Source organism: Priapulus caudatus, unplaced genomic scaffold, assembly GCF_000485595.1.
Source record: "Priapulus caudatus unplaced genomic scaffold, Priapulus_caudatus-5.0.1 Scaffold41, whole genome shotgun sequence".
In the NCBI taxonomy this organism is placed as follows: domain Eukaryota; kingdom Metazoa; phylum Priapulida; class Priapulimorpha; order Priapulimorphida; family Priapulidae; genus Priapulus; species Priapulus caudatus.
This window is the reverse complement of record NW_014577102.1, coordinates 459,361-469,907: the sequence shown is the minus strand read 5'-3', so window position 1 is coordinate 469,907 and position 10,547 is coordinate 459,361. Positions and strand designations below refer to the sequence as shown.

The window sequence follows — 10,547 nt, the reverse complement described above, 5'->3', positions numbered from 1 at the left end:
TTCCTGTTCCGGCCGACTGTTTCTGAAGGGTCCCGGTTGGAACCAGAACTCTGAAAAATTGGGGATCCGGCGGAATAGTTCCGGCCGGATCCAAGTTCCGGTGCAACCCTAGTGAATACTATAATATTAAACACTGTATAAATGATAAGTAATAATGATAATTAAAGTCGGTACATCGATCAAAAGACATCTAATCTATTATATATGACACTGTTGAGTAATAAGTTGAACTTTAATGCGTCCAATTCATGCTACCCAGATTTTGTATAAAAGGTGACATGGGTTGATCAACGAAGAACTTGCAACTACAGAGTGGGGAATTTAATGCAGATAACACCTGTACTAACGTCACACTGAGTAGCAGTAGATTGTAGAGCCACACTAACAGTAACACAGTAGCCAGTACACCGAGTCGTACACAACAGTCAACACTATAGTCTATAAGTATAATAATACTCTCATCGAGTCTCACTGTCTCAGTATTGTCGAATTATTTTAGCCCATCCTTAGGCTTAGCCTTTACTCTTTAAGTTTAGGGAATGAAAAACGCTTGGAAGCAATTGTGACCAGTAGATGAGGATTTATGGTGCATTCAAACAGTACCAGAATTCTTAATTCTATGTAAAACATGGTAAAACTATCCTGACAATCGATAAAACCCTGTACTAGGCCTACTCTGTACACTGTACTCTGTAGTCTGTAGGGCTTCAGTAAGTATCTTGATCGCAGCAGCGGCCAGTGAAAACAGAGTTCCGAACGTAACATGTTTGTTATTCCAAATCGAAACTACGGTAACAAAAGCAATCTTTGTAATGTTATACTTACAGAAGATATGTTCACATAATTATCCGCCTGTCCGTATATATATCCTAAATGGTAATACGTTAGTATTCATGATTTTTTCCCGCACAACATACAAACAAGCAAGGAATTTTTCTTCGCCATCTTGCTTCAGTTGCTTGTCCAATTTATGGACAATAACGGTGCTTTCGTATATATGCGGCAAAACTATTAGAGAAGACGTGGAGTCAGTCTCCGTTAACGCGGACGTCATAAGCATGACAACCAATGGTGGGTCGTAAACCTATCCCGATAGGCAATAAGCAACATGTCGCTGTGAGTGTAGTAAAATATATACGTTTTCGCCCATAAAATTTGAATTAGCACCAATTTGCAAGGTATTTGTTTTATCAAGAAAAGTTTTATTAATTTAAACTACGTTTTAAACACTTTCTGTATATTAGGTGAAGAAGTTTCGTAATATTCGTGTATAATTCCACGTCAAAAACTGCGATTGGTAGTGACAGTGTCACTGTCAGTGCTACGACAGACTCAGAGGGTGTATAAATAAAATATGGACTCACGATCGCAGGCACTTGGGCCGTTTAAATAATAAAATGATGTCAAATAAACACAAATTGTATTTACTACTAAATTATCAATGTTTATCTACTCTACTCATATATAAATCAAAGAAGAAATCACTATACGTGTCACTGTGTCAGTGTGTGTGTGCACGCCTGTTTTCATGATCATGCATGGGTGCGTGCGCGCGTGCGTGTTTGTGTGTGTGTGCAGGGGTAGAAATTAACTTTTGAACACGGGAGTCCAACGGGCTCCCTACCCTCAAAAAGAGGGAGTTCGCAGCAAAATGAGGGAGTCCGCAGTCTGAGGTTCAAAATTAAAGATATTAACAATACCGCATGTGCTTATTTTTAAGATTCATGCGGTTGCACGTCTGCCAAATTTTCTTTGGACATTAGCTGAAAAAATGCGGTAATTCCACGAGGCCGTGCTCTGGAACGAACTAGTTAGTATGGCAGAATTTCCAGGGAGTCACACGGATTCCTGCATATGTCAAATCAGGGAGTCCGACAGTAAATCGGAGAGTATTTGACTCCGGACTCCCGTTAATTTTGCACCACATGTGTGCGTGCGTGCGTGCGTGCGTGCGTGCGTGCGTGCGTGCGTGTGTGAAGCTTTGTCTTTGCCTTTGGCGATGAGCATACATTGCTAAATTTTATTTCAAGGATGTCTGACATCATGCAAAAGACATTTGCAGCGTTGCCTGGGCTTCTCCAACAAAGCATGGCTATGTCTAGTAGCATCCCACAGACCAAGAGCACAGGCGTTGGAATCGGGGTGGCATCTATTAACTTTCAAACTTTCATCCAGACTGTTCGTAATATCAAGTCTAAATATGTAAGTTGTCATAGACAATTAGAAGGTATTACAGTTAGAAATGCAATCTTATTGGTATAAGTATCATTTGAGATATTATTACTAATTTGGTTTGGCTCCTCATAGTCATAGTCTTTTAACTGCATATAAGTAAAACTTATATAAGCGAGTATGACACCTATTGCTCTGCACAATACTGGTATACCTCACAAATTTGTACATCAAATAAGTCGATCATTATTATGTAACTGAGGCAATTCCAAGAATATACCTTCTTTTTTTTAGTTTATTGAAATAAAATTAGTAAACTGCAAAGTCATGTAGAACGGCATGAATATTATATTTACCACTATTATAAACTGGAAAAAAATGCATGAAAATATAGCAACACGGGTGTTAAAATTACTTGACTATCACAGCTTATCGATAAATAAATAAATAAATATATGCTTATATATTCACAGGAAGAAGAACTGTTCGTAAATAATGAGTTGATGGAGATGAAACAACAGCTGTGCCAAGCTACCATTTTACCCGTAAGAATGTCTCGTTCATATCAAGACATAATGTTAAAGTAATAGTTTTATTAGTTAAATGTAATTTGTAAACAGTAGTCAGTTTTTCACGATTTTATTTGGTGAAACGTACTTGCATGTTTATGCATTTTTTTTAGGTGCAGATGAATGAGAATGTGATGAAGATGATATACTGTGAAATGCTTGGCTATCAAGTCCCATTTGCTTACATCCATGCTGTAAATCTTGCACAGAAAGGGACACTAAACAATAAGAGAATAGGTTAGAATTATAATAATCATTATTTATATTTGTGTTGCAACGGAGTCTGCACTTATCTGAAATTTAATATAATGAAATGCTATGCAATAGTATGATAACCTTTGAAATGTAGTGACACTATAAACATATATCGAAACATTCTGTGACATCTTTAGTGCTATCAGTGAGGTGAGGTAATACAATGAACTAGATCTGATGCTTAATGTCTGTCATAAATGTGCTTATGAACATTGACATGCATATTTCCATGTCACTTACACTATCTTGGTAAAATTGCCTGCCTTCCCCCATGTAAATTATTGAATATGTTGCAGCTTAACGCAATCCTAGTCATTCAGGTATTTATTTGACGAGGGAACAACAGTGAACAATGACTATCTCTCCGTCATCTCCATTACTTTCACAGGCTACCTCGCTGCTTCACTTTGCTTTGATGAGGATAATGAGTTAGCTCTGCTGCTTGTAAACACCATACAGCGTGACATGTCGAGCACCAATGTTCTTGAGGTGTGCATGGCACTCAATGCATGTACCTACTTCATCTCAGCTGACTTGGCTCCACTCATCCTCCCAATCGTACAAGACAAGCTTAAGCACGAGAAGTAAGTACCCCCAGAAAAAGTAGTGATTAGTGACTAGGAAGGTTAAGAGTAAACTCATACGCATGGGAAGTTCTCTACATCCATACTGCGACACACACATAAGGTAACTTATGCATAATTATAAGTGCTTCAATTGTTGTGCATACTAATGTGCATAATTAGTGATTTACTTGCACATCAGCTGCGTAATGAGTGAGTTTAATCGAAGATAGATGAATCCAGCATACGGAAGCATTAAATAATATTCCATTACTGCAGAGCTGTAGTAAGAAAGAAAGCTGTCCTGGCTCTGGGCAGCTTTCAGAAACAGAATCCCTCGCTGCTGCTGCATCTTCAGCCCAACTTCCGGCAGGCGATGGGAGATAAAGATACTCGAGTGATGGAGGCTACACTGAGTGTTTACCACAGGCTGGCTCAGGTAACCATGGTTACCTCCCTCAGCATCACTTACATAATTATTCCTATGAACTTTACAATTAACTGTTTACTTACAATACCTCTGAGACAACTGTTATTAGCCAAAGTGTCCAGATTACGTAGTTTCTGTTAAAACATGATGGATTATTTATGTAAACAACCGACTTCGGTATACCTCTGAGGCAACCTATATCAGTCAAAGTATCCAAGTCATGTAATTTCCCTTAAAACATGATAGGTCACGTTCTAGAATATAATATTATAGTATCCAGTGCTCAGCCATATGCACTCTTTGTCAACAACTAGGTAACATATCTATGAGATTATTGCAGAATAATGTCTTGTAGCACAACTGGGCCCCAGCAGTAAACCCTAGGTCTGGTTATATGCTCAAGTAGTATCTTCTGTTATGTCATATAATAACCTATTACACTATGCTATTACATATAAATTTACCTTGGCAAGTAAGCTTAAAATTGTTGCAAAACAATTTGTTTTTGCTATTTTTCTATTATTACTTTCCTATTAAAGAAGCAAAAGTATTACTTGTTTGATCATATCATGTGAAATGTTTCAGGATGACCCAACAAAGTTTAAAGACCTTGTTCCTGCTCTGTGTCATATTCTTGATCAAGTGCTGGATAACAGGCTGCCCACGAGCTATGAATACCACAGTGTGGCCGCGCCCTGGCTGCAGATACGACTTCTTAAGATCATGGCTATACTTGGAGCAGAAGATCAAAAGTAAGACTATATATATATATATATATACACGTATATATATACATGTATATATGTAATATATACGTGTATATATATATATATAGTAGTTGCAATGACCTGTGGACTGACAATGTAGATTATTACAGAATTGTTAATACCATAACTTTAACAAAAATTATATTGTTATTTATAAATTTGTGCAAACCAAATGTTACAGAGAAAGAGTCCGTGTTTCAATGATTTTACACAATAATTTAACTTAAAGGCATGGATGGTATATTTCTATTTTCTCATGGGTAGTATAAAAACAAATATACATGTGATCCTAAAACAAAGCAATTCATGACATCTCTTCCTAATTTCATTACTGCACACCTGTTATTGAATTAGTTGCCTGATTAAATTGTTTCGCTTTTTGGTATCATTGCAGATCTAGCGAACAAATGTATGTGGTGCTAAGAAAGGTGATGCTAAGGTCATCTGTTAATCAGTCTATTGCAAATGGTAAATACTACACCTCAACAGAGATTTCAGACGAATTTAGAAATTACAAGAGGCTACCCTAACCCTTTATGACAGTTCAACCTTAGGGTAACCACATGCTATAAATATTAACTCGCACTCCTGGTAACGCGTGGATTGACGATGGTGTGTTTGGTATTGCAGCCGTGACGTATGAAGCCATAAGGACGATCACGACGATTGTTCCTAGTGCAGACCTAGTCAACGCAGCGGTTAAATGTGTGGGCAGCTTCGTGTTGTCACGCACCAGCAATCTAAGGTACCTGGGTAAGTTAGATACTCATTACACAATCTCATATATATCACAGAACTGTTAACCGGGGGGCATTCCCACGATTGGCCTTACTACTTGATATGCACGTTGTTAATTTCACCCTAGAATTGTGATGCTTTTGTACTACAGTTACGCATGTTTTTTCGGCAGGTATCAAGACTCTGTCTTTCATTCTACCACACGTGCAGTCGACATGTGCACAGGAGCATCAGGCTGTAGTTCTAGAGTGCCTTGATCACCCTGATGATTCCATCAGGAGAATGGTGAGCACCGAATCATGCTTCATAGTGTGTAACCGACTGTTGCTTCACAGTTTATAATTAGTAACCATGGTTACACTCTTGTTCTCGATGGTATGGATCAACGGGCCACGCAAATGTTCTGTGTTTAGTTTTTCATCTTAATAGTGCAATATGATAAATGATACAGTAGGTTCTATTAATCCACTAATAATCTATTAACCTAATTGACCACATATGATGATATATATATCTCAATCACTACATATACTATCAGGAGTGTAAAATATAGATACTGTCTATAATATAAATATGTATAATATAAATACTATCTATAAGATAGATGTGTATAATATAAAAGCTATCTATAATATAGATATGTATAATATAGATACTATCTATATATAGATTATATAGGGCCATAATAAAAAATATTTGTTGTTTGCCCTCCCCCGACCGACCGCGCCAAAAAACGGCGCCGACTCAAAAAAACTTTATTGATCTTTTCCATTCTTTTTTTTTGCAAATTGTATCACTGTACATTATATAAATCTGTAGGGACAATACATTATATTCAGGAGTGAATAATAGAAGAAGAATCTCTCTAGTGAATAATAGAGTGAATAATCTCTATTATTCACTCCTGATTATATGTACAAGCAAAACAAACATTTCAACATAAAGCTATCTCCACACAAGCCACACCGATCATGTAGACACCATGCGGAATTTGTAAAAAGAACCCCCTCAAAAAAAGAAAAGCCTACATGCCTACCCAAACTTTTTAGCCTGGCGTCGGGCGAGGGCAAACAAAAATGTTTTATTGTGGCCTAATATAGATACTACTAATAATATAGATCTGTCTAATATAGATACTATCAAGACGTATAAAGAAGGAGAGCCATACAACGCGTGAATGCTGAAACCATGTTGCAGTATTAGTCGAATTAATAAACTTTTCCCCGTTTTATTTTGACGCGTCTTTGCAGTATTATTGATCAGCTGTCCTACCTTGTTAATATAAAACAAACCGCATGTCCCTACGATGCCCCTACGCTGAGATAATGAGCAGCTGAAAATCTGGTATTTTTGCCGAAAACCGACTCCAGATCAGTCAGTACTGCGACTGTCTCTCGTTTTAAGCCACTGTATGTTGCTTCCGGTCGCGCTGTGTAGCGCTGACTCGATACGTTATTACTACAGCGTTACTACATCCAGCGTAAGGGCGGCGTCATCACCATGGCGATAAATAACAAGACGTTCTTTTGTGGAGTAATGGCTGCGTCAATGACTGGGAAATCCAAGAAAAGATAGTAGAAGGAAAATAAATTTCATTGTCAATGAAATGCGGAAACACACGCGAGGTTTCCCGAAGCTATGCCAGAACGAGAGACAGTCGCAGAGTACTGACTGATCTGGCATCGGTTTTCGCGCGAAAATACCAAGCATTTTCACCGCTCATTATCTCAGCGTAGGGCATCGTATGGACAAGCGGTTTTGTTTTATATTAGCAAGGTAGACAGCTGATCAATATACTGCAAAGAATTATCAAATAAAACGGGGGAAAGTTATTAATTTGACTAATACTGCAAACATGGTTTCATCATTTTACCGTTGTACGCTCTCCTTTTTTATACGCTCTTGATACTATATATAGATAGATCTATATTAATACATGCCTGATACTATGATAATTACTGGATCAAAACCTTGCTTCTCCGTCTATCTCTAATTTCTCTGTATCTCCAATATTTCGTGTAATTAATAATTATAATAATAATCTCGATAATTTCCTGCCGCTTATTCGCAGACACTAGAACTGCCTTCGTAAGATGGCCGAATCGCTCGAACGTAAACACCGTCTGCCAGAAGCTCAATGAGCATCTCGCACGACGACGACCGACACTGCACCAGCCGCTCTCGCTCTGCCCGAGCCATCGCGAGCTGATTGGCCAGCACGCACCGTCCGACGAGTGGCGGCTCCGCCGCGATCAACTACCTGCTGCTGACCGCGGTGACGCGGTTGCCGGCGGCGACGTCGAGACGCTGGCGACGGATGCTGCGGCACCGGCACGATGAGTTGAGGACGATGCGGTGACGGAGTATGCGAGGTTGCTGGGGAAGGATGGGCTGCCGACGCATCTCATCAGGATAGGAGTGTGGGTGAGAGCAGGGTGGAGTAGATGAGGGTGATAGGTAGGGTAGTAGATGCAGGTTAAAGGTGATAAAAAACGGGTTAAGTGATTGGTAGGGCTAGGTAAGGGTGAGGGGTAGGCATAGACGTGGATGAGCGGTGATGAGGCGTGGGAGGACGGCGTAGGTAGCTGGGATGAGGTAAGGGTGAAGGGTAGGGTCGGAGGTAGGGTAGGTAAGTGATGAGGGTAAGTGTAAGTAGTGTGTAAGGGTAGGGTAGGAAGGTAAGGGGTGAGGGTAGGTAGAGTGGATGAGGTAAGGTGGAGGGAGTAAGTGGGGTGAGGGTAAGGGTAGGTAGGGTGAGGAGTATGAGGGTAAGGGTGAGAGAGGGTAGAGTAGATGACGGGTAAGAGGTGATGAGCGTAGTACAGGGCCATGCACGAGGGCTGAGCGGTAAGGGTAAGGTATGAGCGGTAACTGAGTAGCGGTAGGCGTGAGGTAAGGGTGAGGGTAGGGTAGGTAAGGGTGAGGGTAGGGGTGAGAGCAGGGTGGAGTAGATGAGCACGTGTAAGGTAAGTAATGAGGGTAAGGGTGAGGGTAGGGTAGGTAAGGGTGAGGGTAGGGTAGGGTGGGTGAGGATAAGGATGAAGGTGAGAGCAGGGTAGAGTGGGTAAGGGTGAGGGTAAGGTAGGTGAGGGTGAGAGCGGGGTAGAGTAGGTGATATCGTAGGAAGTGAGTGAATTGGAAAAATTGGAAAGGACAGGAGTGAATAAAGTCAAATCTGAATTTATTCACTCAAGATGCTATATCATTCAAGGTATAGCATTCGTTTTTACATAAAACTACCCTTAAAATTCTTAAAACATTATTCTAACATACGAGAATAGGAATATGGGATATAGAAATGTTACTGCAAACTAGGCATCTGTTAAGTGCAAAGTTTGCATTCTCTACACGCGCACAGATAAACACTCACTAAAATACTTAAAACGTTATCCTAGAATATTACTGCAAACTAGGCGTCGGTTAAGTGCAGATTTGTTGCTTTGCTTTCTCTACACAGATACTACAGGCGTTAGTTCTCGTGTCACCGGTTAACCCCGATCGTGTTTACAGGCCCTCGGAGAACTGCAGCACTTGTATCCGACCCAGCCTCCCGTCGACCTCTGCGAACTCCTGTTCACGCACCTGAACACTGCAGGTGACATTGACGATCAGCTCTGCATTGTCAGAGCTCTCACTAGGATGTCGTTAGCAGGTGGAGCCGAGGTGCAACGGACGTGCGAGAGATTACTCGACTCGTACGTGGGCAGCTCGCACATGCTGGTGAATCAGGTAGGTAATCACAGCTGGTGAATCAGGTAGGTAATCACAGCTGGTGAATCGTAGATGTATTTCCTCGGTAGGGCATTGTCCTTACGTGATAACACGTTATGTTTGCATTAAAAAAAATTGGACGTGGTGCTAAAAAAATTCCATTGAGATTAAAACCTGGTTACGTAACCTTGATAAGGATTATAATCAAAATAAGTTTACCAGCTTGCGGCGAACTTGAAATCTTAGTATTAATTCTGGCGATCTCATATGAAAATGATTTATTGCTGTTGGTTCAGCCAGTATATATATCAAGAGTACATAATATCTCCTATTATCTACTCTTGATATATATATATATATCATGTAATAGTGATATTATGTCTCTATGTGTCAATCAGGAGTCATCATATCTAATATATCCCATTATATATATTTGTGCATTTTGTAGCAAATTGGAGAGCTTCAAAGACTACTTAATGCCTGCTCCTCTGAGACATTAGCTACGCTACATGCAGAACCCACAAATGTACGTCTGCTATTATTTTGTTATAAATATTTGCTCGGTAAAATGCTAACTTTAAGCATTGGGATGAACGTCAAAGACTTATCAATCTTTATCAATCACCTCAGAGTTGAACTTATTGAGATGATAACATTAAACCAAAAACATGTAACAACATGGCGAAATAAGCTATAATTTTCTTATAATATTACAGAAGATGTTAGACCTAACAGTACAGCGTAGTACTGCATGAGGCTAACACTAGTTGCATTTCTACCTGGCTGTTGCAATCATTGCATGTCTAACAATGCCTGATTCCTCTGTAGATGGACTTCACCTTGTCCTTCCTAGACAAGTATGTTGGTGATGCGATACGTGAAGGTGCTGCCCCCTATGTACCACCCAACCTCCGGACCAGACCGACGCAGGAATCAAATGAATTCACTCCAGTACCGCCGATGTTTGAGAAAGCATATAAAAGTCCGTGTAGCTCAGCTGCTGGTGACGTAGACAAACCAGAGTCTCTGAAATCGGGGATGTCTGGGACAAGCTCAGCTCGAGAAAGTGGGTAGGTAGCATGCGTTAGTTGCAGACCAGCGAGTCAGTGTGCACTAGCTGTATGGGAGGCGCGTCAGTGTCTAATTTTTAGCTCATCGGACATAGTCAGATGCAGCTTGTAGAATCGCTTGATCGTCCGTCCGTCCGGTCGTCCGGTCGTCCGGTCGTCCGGTCGTCCGGTCGTCCGGTCGTCCGTCAACAGTTGGGCACAAATCTTAACCGCTCGACGTACGGTCACGATATTCGGGTCGTTGGGGGGGGATCGTCAAAACGAGTTGGGAT

General features: G+C 40.4%; 1 protein-coding gene across 1 annotated transcript in view; it reads left to right on the top strand.

Annotated features, from left to right (window-relative positions):
• Positions 1-1,103: 1,103 nt before the first annotated feature.
• Positions 1,104-10,547, top strand: part of LOC106820253 (AP-4 complex subunit epsilon-1-like) — a 13,411-nt gene continuing 3,967 nt past the window's right edge. The window contains exons 1-10 of the mRNA XM_014824788.1: positions 1,104-1,178; positions 2,031-2,202; positions 2,646-2,717; positions 2,855-2,978; positions 3,385-3,580; positions 3,839-3,998; positions 4,575-4,741; positions 5,151-5,224; positions 5,387-5,509; positions 5,667-5,779. Coding sequence (XP_014680274.1) covers positions 2,032-2,202; positions 2,646-2,717; positions 2,855-2,978; positions 3,385-3,580; positions 3,839-3,998; positions 4,575-4,741; positions 5,151-5,224; positions 5,387-5,509; positions 5,667-5,779 — 1,200 coding nt within the window. The 5' untranslated portion in view covers positions 1,104-1,178; position 2,031. The remainder of the gene's footprint in view (positions 1,179-2,030; positions 2,203-2,645; positions 2,718-2,854; positions 2,979-3,384; positions 3,581-3,838; positions 3,999-4,574; positions 4,742-5,150; positions 5,225-5,386; positions 5,510-5,666; positions 5,780-10,547) is intronic.